At 37.5% G+C, this 21,129-nt stretch overlaps 1 protein-coding gene across 3 annotated transcripts in view; it reads right to left on the bottom strand.

The window, feature by feature from the left end:
- Nucleotides 1–21,129, bottom strand: part of Sbf2 (SET binding factor 2) — a 250,978-nt gene that overhangs the window by 67,079 nt on the left and 162,770 nt on the right. For all 3 annotated transcript variants that reach the window (XM_090348160.1, XM_090348161.1, XM_090348162.1), the window contains one exon: nt 17,396–17,464. In XM_090348160.1, the coding sequence (XP_090204286.1) occupies nt 17,396–17,464 (69 nt within the window). The remainder of the gene's footprint in view (nt 1–17,395; nt 17,465–21,129) is intronic.

The raw sequence follows: 21,129 nt of genomic DNA, 5'->3' as shown, positions 1-21,129 counted from the left end.
CCACACACATACTCTGCATGAGAAAATAATTGGGGATATGATTTAGTATATATGAAGCTTTAGGTGCAATTCCCGGCACCAAAAACAAAAACTCAAAGCACAGAAGTGAGAATAAACACTTGATTCTTTGACACTATTCCCCCCTGCTAATAGGGAAGCAGTTAGTTTGGTTTTTATTGAGTAGTTAATTTTACTCAGCAGTTTATTGGCTTTATGAACTCAGAATTTTAAATCTTATTTCAGATAAAGAAACAAAAATCTGTCACTAAGTATTTACTAGAAATTTAACTCAATGTGATCTACTAAGAAGTCTTTGACTAGTCACAAGAATTCTAAAAAGAGAAGCCAGCTGTTGGCTCACATCTATAATCTTAGCTACTCAGGAGGCTAAGATCAGTAGATCACTGTTCAAAAGCTAGCCTAGGCAGTTAAGTCCATGAGACTTAACCACCATAAAACCAGAAGTGGCTGTGGGGCTCAAAGTGGTAGCGCCTGAACAGGAAAAAGATTAGGGACAGGGCCCCGGCTCTGAGTTCAAGCTCCATGACTGATTAAAAGAAGGAAATTGAGAGGAAAATGATCACATAAGTGAAATAATTTTTTGGTTTTTTTAATCTGAGACTAGGACTTGAACTTTTTTGTTGTTGTTGCCAATACTCAGGGCCTGAGCACTGTCCCTGGGCTGTCTCAAGATTAGAGCTCTACCACTTAAGCTACAGAGCCACTTCCAGCTTTTCTATGTATGTGGTACTGAGGAATCAAACCCGGGTCTTCGTGCATGCTAGGCAAGCATTCTACCACTAGGCCAAACTCCCGGCCCTGATTATGCTTATTTTATGCTTATTTTCACTCTACCTACCAAGACAAGAAAATGGTTTCATAATTGTATATTTGATCTTAGTCTCTTAGGATTTTATTTATTTTTGCCAGTCCTGGGCTTGAGTTTAGGGCCTGAGCACTGTCCTTAAGACTTTCTCAAGGCTAGAGCTCTACCACTTGAGCCTCAACACCACTTCCAGCTTTTTTCTATGTATGTGCTACTGAGGAACTGAACCCGGGTCTTTGTGCATGCTAGGCAAGCACTCTACCACTAGGCCAAACTCCTGACCCCTCTCTTAGGATTTTATATCTTTCATCCACAAAGGATCCCTTGACTGAAATCGGACTTACTGAGAGCTGTTCCAGAAACCCTGCTCAAAGTAGATGATCTACAGTCCCTTTGTTCTAGCTCATTAATATATGCATAATTCCTCTTGGAGCAAAGGTAATCTTCTAAGAAAATTGTCTTGAAACCAGATCTAGAAGACAGAACTAAAAAATTCATTATAAGGAATTGGAATCAGTAAGGATGGAAGATGTTTCGATAACTTTTGGTCCCAATGTCAAATGCCCTACTGATTAAGCAGATTCTAGAGATGAAGCAACTAACACATAAAAGGTAGGCTTACCTCATCAGATCAGAACATCTGCTTTTTATCTAAGAACTGCATATAGTTCTTAGATAAAAATAGATGCAGTATCTTAAATGTCTTTGATAATTAAAGAAACAAGATAATCGTCCACGTTTTTCTTAGATGAATGATAATGACCTTTTTAGGACTTAGGAGGCATTCTAGTAAACTGACACAATAACTAGAAAGTGATTTTGACACAGCAGTCTAAAGAGAAAGAGATTGGTACAACATAAACATCTCAGCTTACAGACATAAGTCCTGGTTATAGACATTTACCACTACCTGATGATTTAGAAGGTACATTACAAAAGCAAGTTCTGTGTTAACTTCATTTCAGGGCAGTTCTGCCCTACCCAGGTAAGAAAATCTAATAATATCAATCTCTAAGCACAGTTCCTGGTACTTAATATATGTTTAGTAAATAAAAAATCACAGCAACCAAGGACTCAAGGAAATAGTGGAGGCAGTGGCACAGTTGTTCGAGGATGCAGTAGAACAACAGAAAGCCCATGTAGAACATTATGGATATTATTGGAAAATAGAAGCACCTGCCTAGGTAAAAGGTTGAGTAAATAGGCTTTGGAATCTGCATGAATAACTAGGCAGGTAGATACCTAGCTCCAAAGGTACTACATAAAATAGGCCACTACTATACTAGTATAGAAAAACAAAAGAGGGCCAGGAGTGTAGCTTAGTAGTAGAGTGCTTGCCTAGCATACATGAACCCTGGGTTCAATTCCTCAGTACCACATACACAGAAAAAACCGGAAGGGGATTTGTAGCTCAAGTGGCAGAGTGCTAGCCTTGAGCAAAACATGTTCAAGGACAGTGCCCAGGCCCTGAGTTCAAGCCCCAAGACTGGCAAAAACCAAACCAAAACAAAAAAAGTATATTCCTCGAAAAAGTAAATCTCCTTTCCTTATATGATTAAACATTTGAACAATCAATTTGGATTATGCTATCAATGTCTATTCTAATGACAAAGAGTCTATATAAAAAAGTATGATTAGCAAGCTCTGATTTTAAGTGAATTTTTAAGTTGAAATTTTATTACCAAGTTAAAAAATGGTGACTATATGGAAACTGAACTTATTCTTTATTCTATTCCTTTGTCAGTTGGGTTTGAACCCAGGGCCTGGGCACTGTCTTTGAGCCTCTTTGTGTTCAAGACTAGCCCTCTACCATTTGAGCCACAGTGTTACTTTTGGTTTTTGAGTGGTTAACTGGAAATAAAGAGTCTCACAGGATTTTATTATCTGCTTGGCTGGCATTGAACTATCATCCTCAGATTTCAGCTTCCTATGTAGCTAGGATTACAGCTACTGACCATTCCTTACTTTTTCCTAGTTATTGTTAAATTATAATTTGTTAATTCATTTCTTCCTTCTTTAGTTTCCATCTACTCAACTTTTCCAGAGACTAAAAAAATATTGTGAGGATGATAAAAAACAAAGTCTTGAAATAATTTCCTATGAACACCAAAATCAACATGTTGGGACCCAAATTTCCCAAGTTCCCTGATGGTTTAGCTAAAAAAAGATTTCATGTCCATGACTAGGTTAAAGACTCAAATTGTAGGTTGTATCCATGGTCCAGTCAACTGTGGATGCATTTAAACTGAAACTGTCACTTCAGTGCCTCTACTTTCCGAAAGTTTTATTTTTGAAGCTGTGGTCTTCAGAGAATGGGTGACTGATAGCTGAGGTAGTGTCTATGCAAACTGGAGGCTACAGAGTAGTAAATACTGGCCAGGGGATTTAAAATATTTGAGTCACACAATACTCTCCGAGCTTAAGTTTATTATGAAGGTAAACACCTTCCTTAAATGGCATGTGCATCTCAGAGCAACAGATCAATCTATTTTTGAGAAGAAATATATATTTGAGGAAAATAGCTCTTCTTCAGTTTTAACTATACTACAGATTTTTTATTCTGCAAAGATTTATTAAAACTGAGCTCCTTGAATGAGGAACCCGCTGTTTACTTCATAACCACTTCCCAGAAGAAATATCCATTGAATTATACAGACTGGGTCAAAGCTACCCAAGTGTTTGCACAGGTAAGCCAACAATTATACCTAGAATTCTAGAAAATAAGTAAATAGCAGTAATTACCTGGTTGAAAATAGCCAAGGTAAGAATGAATAGTTGTAAAGAAACTGTTTTAGGACTGCAAAGGGTTTTCAAGCCCTAGGGGCTCATTTCCCTCTTCTAAGGCTTTTTTGGAATACCACAAAATCTACTCCCTTCTACACTGCTCTCTCCCCACCCCCCAGCTATTCTACCAACTAATGTGTAAAAGCTGGTTATTTGCATGCTAGTAGATCATGCCTATCATCCTAGCTATTCAGGAGGTTGAGATCTGAGGATCGTAGTTCAAAGACAGACTGGGTAGGAAAATCTGATATTTATTTCCAATTAATTACACAAAAAAAGAAGCTGGAAGTAGAGAGCTGTGGTTCAGTGGTAAAGGACACGCTTTGCACAAAGAAGCTAAGGGACATTGCCCTGAATTTAAGTCCCAGGAGACGGAGACACAGACACATAGACAAACACTGATTTTTTGTATGGTTTAATGCCTAGTTCCTATTTCTCCTAGAAGATAATACTATAGGTTAAGGGATACTTTTATACTATGTTTGAATATTTAAGGCTTTCAGATTAAGATTCCATAGAAGGAGTAGTCAAATCATGAGGAAAACCAAAAACCAAAAGCAGGAGGTTCAGTGAAGTTGCAAAGGGTTAGAGGACAGGTGAAAAAAACCATATATTTTCTCAATTTGCCTCGTTAGCCATCTCTGGGCGGCCCAATTTAGGGGCTTAGAATTATGATGAATGTTTCAAAATTCATGTCGGAGTAAGAAGTGTTAAATGCAAGTTGGTGACAGTAGATCTTCCTGTTTGCATTAAAAGTTGCAGAATTTACAAGGTATGCACTGGGAAAGTACAACACTGTGAAAGTATGTATGTACATAAAAACACATTACTTATTATAAACTTGAATTACTTACTTGAAACACCAGAGTGTGGTTAATTTTTCATTACAAGTAGAATGATGAGATAGAATACAATTTTAGTCACATAGCTCATTACAGCAGTGCTGAAACCAGAAATTAATATATATATATTTTTTTCCCAGTCCTGGGCTTGAGCTCAGGGCCTGAGCACTGTCCTTGGACTTTCTCAAGGCTAGAGCTCTACCACTTGAGCCTCAGCACCACTTCCGGCTTTTTTCTATGTATGTGGTACCGAGGAATCGAACCCGGGTCTTCATGCATGCTAGGCAAGCACTTTAACCACTAGGCCAAACTCCCGGCCCCAGAAATTGATATTTTTATATGGTATAAATAATATGGGCATATTTTCCCTTTTTCAAATTTCTGCATGCTACTCACTGATACAGATGGCTATACTGCAGATGAAATAGCTGATGGAAACCCCAGTTCCTGGGATGATCACTCTAGGCTAGTTCTTGCTGAGAGAGGTAGAATGGACAGAGCAGTCTGGGATCCCTCAGAAAGATTATTTTAGGCAAATGGGGGTATAGTGTATGCACTGTTCCAGTGGATCATGGTAAAACTCTGGAGTCTATTTTTTCAGCAGCCTGAGAAGATTGACATTACCTTCTGTAGAATTTTTTTTATGTCTCTAACAATTATAATATTCTATTTTATATTCTATTTAGGACTACTGTTGCTCAAGAATGTGCTGATATGCCACACAAAAACATCTCTCAGAACCACACAAGGTACAACAGCAGTTAATGTGGTAAACTTTAACAGTGATAAAGAGTATTAAGATTTGTATTAAAACAAAAATGATCAAGAGGTTAGGGTTTGTTGCTGCTGTAACACTCTTCTGTATTTGTTGTGGGCAGGAGGTGAGGCTCAGAAGTAAGACTCCTTGACTAGCAAGGACTAAGACCTGCGTTCTAACTTCAGTACTGTTAAAAAAAAAAAAAGTATCATAAGGGTAAAGTGTGGTGGCTCAAACCTGTAATCCTAGCTACTTGGGAGGCATTGATGAAAGGATAACAGTTTGGAAGTCAGCCCAAGCTAAACAAATTTTCTTAGAAAAGCTCATGGGATTCCCTTGACCCAATAGTCCATCCTATTGGCTTAGAGAAGCACAATTAGTAGACTAGTAGTCTGGGCGGCACTGGTGTAAAGTGAGACTGTCATGAAAACAACCAACACAAAAAGGGACTAGTGGAGAAGCTCAAGTGGTTGAGGACCTGTGTAGCAAGCATGAGGCCCAAGTTTACACCCTCGTATCACACAAAAAAGTATGAAAACAGTTCCTATATTCTATTTTTGGAAGCTCCTTTAGAGATGATAAGATTAAAATGTCAATGATTTATTGGGTTTAAAATCAAAATACTAAAATATTAATCAACTGAATATAAAAATCTGTAAAGAATATGTTCATCAAGTTCTCGACAGACACTTTTGAAAGAGAGACTATATGAACATCTGATTAAATACAGAGTTGACTAATAGCACAATAGGAAGTGTCAAGTGATTTGCTACAAAATTTTGTACTTTCTGACTTATGGGGCTTGACTAAAGGCCTTGTGCTTTCAATCACTTTCTTGTTCACAGCTGGTGCTTTTCCAGATGAGCCATACATCTAGTCCAGTATTTTGCTGGTTAGAGAGGGAATCTCTGCCTTGCTGGCAGAAAAGTTGTTTTTTTTCTTTTGTTTTTGTTTTGGCCAGTCTTGGGGCTTGAACTCAGGGTCTGGGCACTATCCTTAAACACATTTTGCTTTGCCATTTGAGTTACAGCACCACTTCCAGCTGTTTCTACATATGTGGCACTGAGTAATCGAACCTGGATCTTTGTGTCTGCTAGGCAAGCACTCTACCACTAGGCCTACCATTTTTTTTTGTTTTTGCAAGTCCGGGGCTGAACTCAGGGCCTGAAAACTGTCTTTGGACTTTCTCAAGGCTAGAGCTCTACCATTGGAGCCTCAGCACCAATTCCAGCTTTTTCCTATGTATGTGGTACTGAGGAATTGACCCCGGGTCTTCGTACATGCTAGGCAAGCACTCTACCACTAGGCCAAACTCCTGGCCCCAGCACTTTTTTAATTAAAAATTTAATTAAAACATTTATGGTACTAGGATTTGAACACAGGGCCTCATTTACTCTACCACTGAGTTCATACCCTAAGGCAAAAATATGTTTACTATCCTTAGAGGTATGTGGTTTAATTATTTTAGTGCTTACAGGTACTGGCAATATATAGAATGCTGCTGAATAATAAAAGATTATTTACATATTTTCTAGGTTTGTTTCTAAGTACAATTCTAAATCTAATTTTATTTGCTGAAAATGTCATGCAAGAATATAATTAAACCAGGAGGCTGAGATTAAGAAAATCATAGTTTTAGCAAAATCCATAAGACTCTATCCAAAATAATCAGCCAAGAGCTAGGCTAGATGTTTGACCAAGTGGTACAGTGCCAGCTGAGCAAGTAGGAGGGACTCAGTTAAAACCTCAGTATCACAAATAACCAACCAACCAAACCAAACAAGTGTTCCCAAACCAACTTATTTCTCACGGTCATTTCAGATGGTTCTGACTTCTTCCTGTTAATTTCCCATTATCAGTACCAAACCACTCTATGACTAAGGGTTTCTTTTGCATTCATAAACTCAGCATTTAAACCTCTTTCTGAAACTGATTTCTCTTTATGTCTCTCATATCATGTGAAAATCTGTCAGTGACAGAGACAACTATAAAGCTACAGAAATTAAAAACAGGCCTCATTTCATGAGTTAGGTACAGAATGTCTGCACTTTAGATACAGGGGAATTTGCTGAGTCACTGAGTTGAGTATAGTACTTCATAATTTTTTTTTGCTGTAATAATTTCTTCTGTAATTCAGCAGCTCCTCCACAAATCCCCATCAAGTCTATGACTTCTCAAAAATGTTAGCAATGCTGACTAATATGAAGGAAACAATGCTACCTAAGCAAAATTAAACTAAAGAAATAATTCTCTTTAGGGACAAGCAGTTAATAAAAGTTTTTCTTGCCTTACCCATAAAGATTTCCATTTTCCAATGTTTTTTAGCTATAATATCAGGCCATGCTTTTGGTAAAGTTCTTTAATTCATATGCTCAGACCAGATCGTCTGTGCTGCAATGAAAATATTAAAGCCCACAAAAAAAATCAACAGAAGTATCAAGTCACTAGGAATGTCCTGTGTCTCTCAGAGCAACACACCAGAACCCTGAAGCCATCCCTAAGAGGTAGAAGGACATAGAAAAAAAAGAAGCCCATAGAAGGTTGAGCTCATTTCTAGAAGGACATTTCTTTCCTACTGTTGTTTTGAGTCAAAATGTTTAATATAAGGGCAAAAATCTTTGCTTACTGTCCGCTGTAGGGTAAGGGAAAAAACATTTATCATACATGAAGCTAAGGAAGAACATATACTTGGATTTTGCTTATTTCATTCTATTCTTGAGGGGAAAGTGACAAGTGGAAGATTGCTTTTAGTTCTAGCTAGAACTGTAGATAGCTTGAAGGAGAGGACAGAAGGCCAGTGACAGATAGAATAGGACAGTAGTTTAGAATGTTGATCTGGGGCTGGGATGTGGCTTAGTGGCAAAATGCTTGCCTGTGCAATGCCCTGGGTTCGATACCCAGTATCAAAAAAGACCCCTCCCCCCAAAAAAGGATGCTGACCTGTACAACTTTTGACTACACACTATGAATATAGGAATTGCATTTGTTTCAATGTATATCCAGTGATGGATGAAGCAGACATTCAATTGGTAGTTTATTTATATCTTGTTTTTCATTTAGCAAATATTCACTGTGTACTTACTATATCCTAGAGTGACTAGCATATAGTGCTTTATATGCATCATCTCATTTCATCTCTATTTTAGACACTTAAGATAAAATTTAAATCCACGTTATTCTGATTCCAAAGTTCCAAGAATTTACAACCTGAAGCTAAAAATCTAGAGGGAGTAAAGCTAAATTTCTACTAGCTGAACACTGCTGCAGAAATGTGTTTTATTTGGCTATGCATTTTTTTTTTTTGTGGGTCATGGGGGAACTCGGGGCCTGGGTGCTGTCCCTGAGCTCTTCAGCTCAATGCTACCGCCCTATTCCTTGAGCCATAGCCCCACTTCCCCTTTTCTAGTGATTAACTGAAGATAGGAGTCACATTCTGCAGTGCTGGGGCTGGCTTTGAACCGTGATCCTCAGATCTCAGCCTCCTGAGAATAGCCAAGATTACAGGTGTGAGCCACTGTGCCTGGCTAGAAATTTAGTTTGTATTTAAAATCTCTCCATTTTTAAATATTGACTTCATTAAAAAAAATTCTTGCTGGGCACGGTGGCTGAAGCCTGAAATCCTAGCTGCTCAGGAAGCTGAGATCTGAGGATCACAGTTGTAAGCCAGCTGAGGCACTAAAGACCAGGAGACTCTTATCTCCAATTAACCACTAGTAAACCAGAAGTGGCACTGTGGCTCAAGGGGTAGGGCGGTAGCCTTGAACTGAAGAGCTCAGAGATAGCGCCCAGGCCCAGAGTTCAAGCCCCATGACTGACCAAAAACAATAACAAAACTAGATTTCTAGTTTCTTTGGAAAACACTAGAAAATGATGTTCCACTTTATACCAGCTGCTGGGGCTGGGCAATAGCTGCCCCTTAGATAGGATGCCAGGTCTTCATTTGGCATGTTTGATTGGTTTGCATTTATTTCTGCTCTGTAGGTATTTGGTTTGCAACCCTTGCTATCTCTGTGGATTTCTCCCTAAATTCCCTAATCAACATTTGTCTGTTATGTTAGCCTAATAGCCTCTCATCCTCTCAGTCCTCCTGGCTTTCTCTATTGCTTTAACTTTTTCAAACTATCAACCTATTGGCCTGTTTAGTAGTTACTCCTTAGTGACTACAGAATAATATTAATCTAAATTCCTTAAAGTGATAGTCTAGGCGTTTTGTGATTTGATTCCAAAGTACCTTTCCTATCCTATTTTCCACATCTAATGACTGAATAGATTGATGTTATCCTCAAAGGAGGCATCAAGTGGCCTGCTACAAAATTCTCTTCTTTTTGATATTTTTAATCAATAAGTGCTGCATTCCCAGCACTCACTAGGTTGAAGCAGGTGGATTATGTATTTGAGGTCAGCCTTGACTACAGAGTGAGATCTTGTCACTCATACACTCACTTACACAGGATTACACGTGTAAATCATGAGGCTCATGTTCTTTCAGCATAGCAAGCATTTCTTAAATATTTAAAAATATAAAAATCCGGGCCCGGGAGTTTGGCCTAGCGGTTAAAGTGCTTGCCTAGCATGCACAAAGACCTGGGTTCGATTCCTCGGTATCCCACATACACAACCAAGCCGGAAGTGGCAGAGACGAGACACAACCAAACCGGAAAAGTGGCAGAGACAAGACTGCGACGGCGACAGAGAGCGAAAGAAGCGAGCTGAGCTGAAGTGAACAGAGCCCAACCGAGTGGTGGCCGGAGCGAGCGGGGCTGGAGCGAGCAGGGCCGGAGCGTGCGGGAGCGAGCCGAGCCAGAGCGAGCGGGGCCTGAGCTAGAAAGGGGGGCCTAGCCGGGCCGGAGCTAGCGGGGCCGGAGCGAGCGGGGCCTGAGCTGGAGGGGGAGCCTAGCCGGGCCGGAGCGAGCGGGGCCGGAGCGAGCGGGACCAGAAAGAGAAGGGGGCCAAAAAAATAAATAAATAAATAAATAAAAATCCCATTTTTTCAAGCAAAAAAGAAAAAGATGGTAACATGAAAGAGGAAATGAGTTGAGACAATGCTTAAGTAAGACGTGCTAGACAGAAGGCTCTGCCCAACACTTGACCCAAGAATAAACTAATCTATAACCATGAGACTTTCTTGGAGTACTGAAGATATATTTAATACTCTTTTGTAGGGCTGGATACTGTCACATATTAGCTTAAAACATTTAGAATGAAGCTATTTAGAGGTTATCTAAGGAAGAATAAATAACTGTTCTGTTACACAGTAGAACATCTCCCTAAGGAGACAGTGATAATACATAATTCCAAAGCTTATTAATAAAAATAAGGCATTATTTATCATATATATGTATATATTGTCGGTCATGGGGCTTGAACTCTGGGCCTGGGTGCTATCCCTGAGCACTTCACCTCAAGGCTACCCCCCATCTGTGGGTCTGGGTGTTGTTACCTAGCTTTTCAGCTCAAGACTACCGCCCTACGACAGCACCACTTCTGGTTTTCTAGTGGTTAATTGGAGATAAGAGTCTCACTGACTTTAGTGCTGGGGCTGGCTTTGAACTGTGATCCTCACATCTCAGTCCCCTGAGTAGCTAGGATTATAGGTGTGAGCCACCACGCCCGGCTTTATCCAAATAATTTTTAAGGCTCAACCTTAGAAGATTCAAGTCCTGTTGGACCAATTTTTCATGATACTTTGGCATGGGACACACCCAGATGTCAGCTGCAATGCACTTCCCAGAAGTCATGTCAGCTTCAGTTCAGTTTCTTGGATGGAAAGAGAAAAGATTTAAGCTTTCTCCAAGTATATTCTCTATAACTCTCCTCACCTCCCCCAATTAAACAAATAAACTTGTCTTTGTAAGAAAAATAATAAGGCAAAAATGTGTTGTTTTTCTACAACTTTCCTTGTAACACCATAGGTCGTTGTAACAATGAGTCAAGTCATCAAAAACACAATTGGGAAATCAATTACTTAGCAAATACACAAGAATTCCTGTCCAATACAAATGCTTCCTTAATGTGGGAGACAGGAAAAATGCAAACAGCAGCCAGAGAACATTTCAAAGTATCCTAGGGCTTGCTTGACTAAAAATAAAACGCTTTATTAATTGTTGAAAATTTTGAATTGCTACTATCATTTTATAGAAAAATTCCTGTAACATTTACAGATATTGGGATAAAACCAATAAAATTTGCCTATGACTATGAGTAAGAATTATTAATGGTGACATGATATTGTATAATAGAAGGTACACATGTGTATAATACAGGAATTTATAATATGTAATTTAGCATGGATTGGTTATTACATGGATTATTGATTATTCTATTTTTCTGGAACTTCTAATTCAGTGCTTGAAAATATCTTATTAGTCAATATTTTAAGCTGCACTTTACTGCAAAGTTATTGAAGTATTATTTAAGTAATGATGATTCCCTTTCTCAAGCACCTGTAACAGTTCTCTATTCATATTTAGACTTCACAACTTGGCATCAAAAATGTACATAATAACACCTACCACTTCCATGACACTGAGTGTATGCAGGCAGGTAAAGTCCATGAGAAACTCTTAACTACTCTGAAAAGGCCAGAACTGGTGTTGTGGCTCAAGTAGTAGAGTGCTAGCCTTGAACAGAACCTTAGGGACAGTGCACAGGCCCTGGTTCAAGCCTGAGGACTGGCACCTTAAAACAAAAAGTCTAAAATCTTAAGAAGTTCCTGAAATCTAATGTAATTAAAAACAATGTACTAGAACCTTGGGGATATAGTTAAGGAAGGGCTAAGGGGAAAAATTATACCTATCAGAAACTATATCAAGCAACAATAATGAAATGAAACATATAATGATGCATAATCTCAAGCTTCTAGAAAAACAATAAACCAAACTTCATGTTAGCAGATGGAAAGAAATAATAAAGATTAAGGGAGAAATGAATGAATATTAAAAAATCTAGACAACAAATCAGTGTAACAAAAAGTTGCTAGAAAAACAAGAGCAAGTGCCATGGCTCACGCATGTAATCCGAGCTACTCAGGAGGGTGAGATTTGAGGATCACGATTCAAAGCAAGCCTGGGCACTAAAGATCTTTAGAGACTCATTTCCAGTTAATCACTAGAAAACCAGAAGTGGTGCTGTGGCTCAAGGGGTAGGGTGGTAGCCTTGAGCTGAAGAGCTCAGGGACAGTACTCAGGCCCAGAGTTCAAGCCCCATGACCGACAAAAAACAAGCAAGACTCTTTGGCCAAAATAAGGAAGGCAAATACTGAAATTAATAAAATTAGAAAAATTAGTAAAATCCAAAAAATCAGGAGGGAATATTTGAAATGTTATACTCAAACTGAAAGAGGCTAGAAGAAACAGGTAAATATGTAGATACAATTAACCTATCAAAATTTTATCAAGAGGATGTAAACCACTTAGAAAAGATCTTTAACAAGAAATGGGATTGAAGCAGGAATAAGTCAAAGTCCAAGATCTCAAATTCTATTATACCTATAAAGAACTAACATCAATGTCCTTTCAAATTCTTCTATGAAGCAGAAAGGAGAGGAAGTCTACCAAATTCATTCATGAAGCCAGTATTGCACTCTTTCTAAAACCACACAGAGATGCAACAACAACAAAGAAGTACACACCAAACCGTGGATAAACATAGATGTAAAAATTCTCAAAACACATAAAAGCTGAGTTCAGCAACACATCAAAAACATCATATACCAAAATTAAGTTGACTTCATTCCAGGGATACAAGAATGGTTCAACACATGTAAATCAACAAATGTAATCCATCACATAAACACAACCCACAACAAAATTCACAAATTATAAACTCCCCCTTTCTCCCTCCTCCTCCTCCTCTTACCCCCTAGCACTGTGATATGGTGAAATAAAAAATGCCCATGGTTAAGTCTCATGTAATGCAACTCTTGTGTCTACTTACTAGGAAACAAATATTAACACATGTATATGTTTAGTTACACATATAAAACTGAAGAAGGGGAAGTAAGTGCTAGAGAATAATCGATAAAATGTCAAATAAACTTCATTGAGAAAGTAATATTTAAGCACTTACACTCTCTATCATTCTTTTCCTATGCCCTCCCTAAAACAAATTTAGTGGAAGAATGGTGAAAAGGGTGACACTGATCAAGAGGAATTGTATTCAGAAATTGCTCTGTTGGATGGCAACTCCTTTGTACAATTTCTTATAATAAAAAAATTGCTCTAACCCCCCCAACCTAGTTGATCAATAGCTTTCTGTATGTTATTTTCATATATAATTGCAATGCATTTTCAAAATTCATCTTTTTCTATTTCCCTTCTGCTCTACCTAGTCCTTTAGAATCAGATGTTATGTGTCTGTATATATGTACATATACATACATGTGTATATATACATATACCTACATATAAATATGATTATGCATACAAGAATAAATAGGCACTTCCATGTCCATGAATAAGTAGGTCTTTTAGGCCCATTTTCTATATATAAGCAAAAGCATATGATCTTTTTTGTCTTGTTCAATATGATGTCCTTCAAGTCCATTCATTTTCCTGCACATGACATAATTTCATTTTTCTTTATGGCAAAATAATGGACTCTGAACGTCAAGAACTCAGCTTTTTCACTCATGATTGGCATCCTACCACTTGAGTTATGTCTCAAACTTCTGGATTTTTGCTGGTTAAGTGGAAGTAAAAATCTTAAGGATTTATCTACATGGGTTGGCTTTGAACCATGATCCTCAGATGTCAGTTTCAGATTTCTGATGAACTAAAATTATAAGCATGAGCTACTGGTATTTATTTTCATGGTACCTAAAATAGCTGTTTCAGAATACTCACAGAATTTACTATCTTCTCTGTAAGTTTATGTGTTTTCCAATGGCAGAGACTTTGACTTGTTTATCTTTGTATTTCTAACATTTGAGACTTAGTAGTAGTTCTGACCAGAATGGGACTACATTAAAGTGGGCTGGGAGTATGGCCTACTGGTAGAGTACTTGCCAAGCATGCACGAAACTCTGGGTTTGATTCCTTGGTACCACATACACAAAAAAGCGAGAAGTGGCATTGTGGCTCAAGTGGTAGAGTGCTAGCCTTGAGAAAGCTTAAGGACAGTGCCTAGTCCCTCAGTTCAAACTCCAGGACTGGCCAAACGAATAAATCAATGAATAACACTTGCCTCATTTTTCTGGAAAATAAAAAACTCAGACTATCATATAAAAAGGTCAAAATATTTAGAAAAATGCTTCAAGTTAAAAAATAGGTGACAATAAGAGAAAGTAAACATAGATTATTCACTAGAAAACAACACAGTTTAATCTGTTCAAGATTCTCTGTAAATTATTCCATAGTTGCTTTCACTCAGTAGTTTACAGACTGACTAGATACTAATTTTTAATGAAAAACAGAAGTCCAAACTATAACAGTTTCTCAGAAGCAGAGATTTTTAGGCATACTAGGAAAAAGGGCAGCCTTCAAAATTTGAAAGGAAAAGTGAGACATAGGAGAGGTAATGCTGAAAGGGAGGAGGAAGAAGGAATGTTAAATTATCCTAAAATACAAGCAGAAATGAAGGGAGGAAATAAAAACAACTAATTCTCTAGCCATTATAAAACTCTTGTATGCCAGAGTCTGTTGCAGTAAACACATTCACATCTTTCTTAAGCCCAATGTAGATTTTTAAGAACATTTTATCATTTACTGAATAAAAATACCTTTCTAAAAATATTGCTATACCCTTTTGTTCTAGCTGCAATCTTGATACTATAAAAAGTTTATTTAGATTTTCTCAGGATGATGTACAAACTGTCAATTAGGGTCCATGTTAATGAGTAAGACACAGGTCAGTTATTTAACTTCTAAATCATCATGGAAACACAAAAATATATTTTTTTGTCATTTTGAGCACTTTGTATAGTTTTCTGTTAGAGATCTGTAGAAATTGGAGAGTATAAATCCTATATGACAATCACTGAAATCGTAACATCTAATCAATTGGCATTTACTCCTCTTGCTCACTCTAAATCAAAGCATGGATATTTCTCTAAGCTTTTGTTTAGAATAAGCAAGAGGCAGAAAAGCCAATTCATTGGATGTTATGATTTCCATGGAAATGGCTGGGGAAATGAAGGAGGACAGTAGTGATGTCAATTTAATATCTCCAGGAAAAAAGGAAAAACAAAAATGTTTTCAGAGGTGTACTGCATTGAGACTCATTGAAATCTATTTTAGTTTTACTGGAACTTTTTCGTAGGGGGGGAGTACTTGTGCTTGAGCTTAGGGCTTCATACTCGTAAGGCAGGAGCTCTACCACTTAAGTCACATCGCTATCCTTTTTATTCATGTGTGTTCTACTACCTGAGAATCATACTTCTAGCAATTTTTGCTCTGGTCTTGCTTTTTGACCAACCTGGCCTGGACCATGATCCCCTTATGTATGCTTCATGCTGTAGGGGTATCCCTAATTCTTATGCATGGGCTGGCCTGCAATTGTGATCCTCCTGCATTTGTTTGCTATAATAAATGGGAAGAATGGAATGTGCCCTAGTGTCCAGCTATTGGTTGAGATAGGGGTCTCATGAACTTTTTGCCTGAGCTGGCCTCAAATCTCAATTTTCTTGATCTCTGTCTCCTGAGTAGCTACAATTACAGGCATGAGTCACTGGAACCTGATGGCTAGGCTCTTCGTTCTTTTTTAGTTTTTGTAATTGAATGAAATTAAAGTATGATATATGATTTGAGTGTTATAGAGATTAGTAATTTAGACTGGAATAAAGAACCTGTGGCTGCTGTGGTGGTGACTACTAAGTGAAGCAAGAACATGGCCAAGCCACGTGTGATGGCTCATGCCTGTAATCCCAGCTACTCAGGAGAATGAGATCTGAGGATCATGGTTCAAAGCCAGCCCAGGCACTAAAGCCCATGAGACTCTTATCTCCAATTAATCACTAGAAAACTGGAAGTGGTGCTGTGTGGCTCAAGGGGCAGGGCGGTAGCCTTGAGCTGAAGAGCTCAGGGACAGTGCCCAGGCCCAGAGTTCAAGCCGCCCCCCACCCCCCCCCAAAAAAAAAGGAAAGAAAAGGTACATGGACAAATAAAGGTGATGAAGCTGGTGGAGGCTGTGAATCTATTCCAACATTGTGGGATGACACAAATTATTTGGTGTATGGTAATACCAATGCTTGATCACCACAATTCTGTAAATACATAAAATCACTAATATACAATTTTGATAGGTGAATTTTACATTTCAGTAAATCTCTTAATAAATATTTTGAAGGCCAGGAGTTTGCCCTAGTGGTAAAGTGCTTGTCTAGCATGCACAAAGACGCAGGTTCGATTCCTCAGTACCACATACATAGAAAAACCAGAAGTGGTGCTGTGGCTCAAGTGGTCGAGTACTAGCTTTGAGGAAAGCTCAAGGACAGTGCTCAGGCCCTGAGTTCAGTCCCTAGGACTGGTAAAAACAGAGGCAGATTGAGAAAAGACCCAAGAATCAGTGTGGTCTATTTTCCCTAGTCCCTTCATATCAATTTTCAGTGCAATGATTCTCCCAAATTGTCCTCCTTTGCAATGCTCTGTGAGTACAATGCTTGGTGTTGTCAATAAGACATACTTTAAGGACTCTTCAGAAGGAAGCACTTTTTCTTCTATTTCTGAAGTTTCAATGGTTCACCAGTTGATAGCTTTGCCTTAGTACTCTAGAAACACCAGTGGCATCATAGCAGGTGGCTACTCAGTGAGTGGTACTAGCACTCATGCTTGCCAACCTTGATTTGGAGCACCTCAGAAAACAATGTTGCCAATGGCTACTTCTTCCACAGGTCTTGAACTGACTTACATCTGAGGAGGAACCCTCTTCCCAACTTACTCTTTTGAGTACTTAGCGTGAGCCTTTTGTTTTAGAAGTCTCATAAATTTTAGTTTTTACAGGAGGGAGAAAATATGTAAAAAAATCAGTTGCTATGGAAAAATAAAGGAAGTAGAATGGGGGTGGTGTTTCAGTAGGTAATGATTTAGGGTTTGATATTTTCCTACACATGGCATGCAATAAATGTTATGACAAATATAACCACAAGTACATCTTCAGTACACTAAGAGGACAAGATTAATATGCTTACAGGAAAAATCAAACCTAATAGACATACATATATATCATAAGCTTATATATAGATCAACTTACCCTATAGAAAGCACTGGTTAGAGGGAGTAATGCTGCAGCAATGTTATATTCTTCTAAACTTGAACAATCCTTAAAAACAAAAATAAACATTATTGGGATTTTTTTTGCATTTTTTCATTGTAATTAGTAAAAGGGTTACATGATATTTGCCAGATAGAAGGTGCATTAATTCACGTACATTGATACCCTTTCACATGTCTTGGTACCCATTTCCCTCCCCCCCACCCCCACACCCCCCACCCGTCTTGGTTTTCCCCCCTTCCCTATCAAATTTCAAATATCCAAATACAAATAAATTCAATATATCAGATAACAAAGTGAGATACTATACCAATATGAGATAACCAAGGGACAGCAAAGGAAGTGAGAGACAACATAGTACATTAAGGACCACAATCATTCGTTATATGGCTTTTGCTTCGATATCCTGGAGGTCCTTTCAATTAGCTTCATACTATATGGCCTTATGTATCAAGATTTTGCTCTATTGCAGATCTCTGCTAGTAGAGCCCAAGGTTTCTACTGATTATGACGAATGAGGGAAACCATTGAGCCTAAGTTCCTTTGAGTCTGGCTTACTTCACTTAATATGATTTTTTCTAAGTCTTTCCATTTCCTAACAAATGGGGTGATGTAATTTAATATTGATCACAAATATATTTCCCTCAATCTGGGATACACTGTCTACAGTCCTATAAGATTTATACTGTTATTCTAAATTGTCACTAAGATACAGGTTAAGGATGGGGATAACTATTATCTCTGAATGAAGTAAAAATACCTTTGGGAATATAATTTTTATACACTGTTGGTAAGAAGCTACTTTTTACTTATTTCTTTTACAAATGTTGTATTAGAAGTTGCATAATTTATTAAAAATTGCTAGAGAAGGGTTTAATTGATTACTGAGGTTTTTTACATTTAGTATCTCTAAGATTAGGATGCATTTTATAATTAGTTGGGGCTATTTTTTCTTTCTTAGTGTTACATAAATGGGAAGAAATATCACTAACACTGAAACTCATTGTATGAAATGTTGATAAGGAACAGCACAATTAGAAAATCTCAATTGGAATAGTAAGTGACATAACAGCTGTGGGAAAGTATAAGTCCTTGAAAAAAAGCAAAGAAAAAATCAGAATCATATAAAATTAGAAAACAGTATACACAGAGAAAAAAAGTAGTTACTATATGCTCTAGCATTTCTAACTTGTTGCCCAAACAATGAAAGACAAAAACTAAAAGCGAAAAAGTATGTATTTGTGCACTCACATAACAGGTATGCGCATATGGAAATAAACAAAATGAACACAATGAACATTACTAAGCTTTAAAAAGGGAATTTCTATACATTTATTGTTTATTTGAATTAGGGAAGGGAAGGGGAGCAACAAGATGATGAGACAAAGGACAAGGGGTGAGCCAATGTAACAGTGATATTCATGAGACAATATGTTGGAAATGAACTTTACAACTTGTGGGTGGAGGAAGAAAAATGGTAGAAAAAATACGGGAAGGAGTAACAATGTTCAAGAAATAATGTACTTTATGAATGTAACTTTAACCCCTTTATATATCACCCTGACAATACACTTTTTTAAAGGAGTTTCTGACACATGCTATAAAATGGAGAAATCTTGGGGACATTACATTAAGTGGATATATGTTTGGTTTTACTAATCGGTCCTTTCTTTGGCAATGTGAAGTACAGTGAGTCATAGGTAGAATACACAGGGCTCAAGGGCAGCATAAGCTACAACTGTCTTCCCTCCTAGAGGCCGGGTACAGTGAATAAAAACCCAACCTTAAACACTACACTTTATTTCTATGAAAATGCAAATTTCTGGTCAGTTATTCACATCTTAATTTACCATTACTCATGTTTGTGTGATTTTAAACTCAAAGAAGCTGAACCTTAGATATAAATTGATTTTATTTTTTCCATATATTTTTTTATTGTAATTAAGAGAAAGTTTACATTATATTCACCAGATAGAAGGTGTATTACTTCATAAACACTGATACCCTTTCTCATGTCTTGGTCCCCATTTCCCTCCCCACACCCGTGCCCCCCATCTTGTTTTCCTCCCTTCCCTATCCGATTTCAAATAACCAAATATGCATATATACAATATATCACATAACAAGGTGAAATACTGTAACAATATGAGATAACCAAGGGACAGCAAAAGAGATGAGAGATAATATAGTACATTAAGGACAACAATCACTCATTATATGGTTTTTGAGAAACAGACATTTCTATTTTAGTTTTACATTTTTTTCATATATCTTTTATTGTAATTAAGAGAAGGGTTACATTATATTCACCAGATAGAAGGTGTATTACTTCACATACATTGATACCCTTTCTATGTCTTGGTCCCCATTTCCTTCCCCCCACCCCACCCCTCATCTTGTTTTATTCCCTTCCCTATCTGACTTCAAATAACCAAATATGCATATTTAAACTCACAGAAACTGAATCTTAAATATAAATTACTCTTGTGTAATTTCTCCACTTTTCAGATGAAATTTTTTATAAAAAGCATAGAAATTCACCAGAGCATGAGTATAACCTATCAGTGCCATGATTTTTCATGACACTTTTCTGTACTTAATTTTTTATTCTATTCCTAGGGTAGAAATATGAGTTTTCTGAGTTTCCAGTAATAGTCTGAGTGTGAGGAAAACTAAGGTGACCTCAAAAGGAGAGCAGTACAAGATTTAGAGCTGTATAAGCGTGTGGATATCAGAGACCAGGGCTTAGAAGACAAAGAGTCATACTATAAACCAGAAATATATCATTGACAGCTTTGGCTTATTTCAAAACACTACTCTACTGGTACTTAGTAGGTCCAGTACTGAGTACCAGGATGGACACTGCCTTGGGAAAGAAAAGAGGTTTTCTTTCACAATTTATTACATAGCTGGATTCATTCTTGGGAAAAAATTAATTTCTATAGGAAAGTAAATATAAAGAATTCATATTAAAAACAGAATCCTTGACAATACTAATAAATATAACATAAAGAAAAAGAAGCTTGATTCTTCAAGGAAGATTTTAGTAAGGGAGTTGGTGAGGGGTAGTGATGTAAATATTTTCACACTGCTCTGAAAACATGAGCTCTGTATCTATTGTTACTTAGGGAAAAATTTGGAAAATGCTGAACAAACAGAATCAAGATTTTCCTCTTTCTCTTTCAGTTAAGTTTTCTAAAACTTTTTTTTATCTTCCCTCCCTCCCTTCCTTCCTTCCTTCCTTCTTGCCAGTCCTGGGGCTTGAACTCAGGACCTTGGCACTGTCCTTGAGCTTCCTCAAGGCCACCTAGCACTCTACCACTTGAGCCACAGCACCACTTCTGGGTTTTTCTGTGTATGTGGTACAACCAAAACCAAACAAGAAACAGTGTAAGGTCAATTTTCTGTTTTTTCTAAAGACAGGGTCATGCTATGTGTGTATGCCCATAATGGCCTTGCAAACCTCTTCCTGCTAGCTTCCTAAGTGCTGAGATTACAGGTGTGTACCACCACATGTGGCTACAAATTAAACATATAAACTTAAAGGCAAAAACATTATTAGAGATAAAAAGCATCGCATAATTGTAAATAGCTCAATTTAAAAAGATATAACAATTTAAATGCATATAAACTTATAATAGCCCCCCAAAATATACAAGGCAAAATTAAACAGATACAAAAAGAAAGATTCACAAAGGTACTGAAATTATAAT

The sequence above is a fragment of the Megascapheus bottae genome, chromosome 16 (genome assembly GCF_031878675.1).
Source record: "Megascapheus bottae isolate mThoBot1 chromosome 16, mThoBot2.hap1, whole genome shotgun sequence".
In the NCBI taxonomy this organism is placed as follows: domain Eukaryota; kingdom Metazoa; phylum Chordata; class Mammalia; order Rodentia; family Geomyidae; genus Megascapheus; species Megascapheus bottae.
Note: the sequence above shows the minus strand (reverse complement) of the source record. Positions and strands in the feature narration are given on the sequence as shown.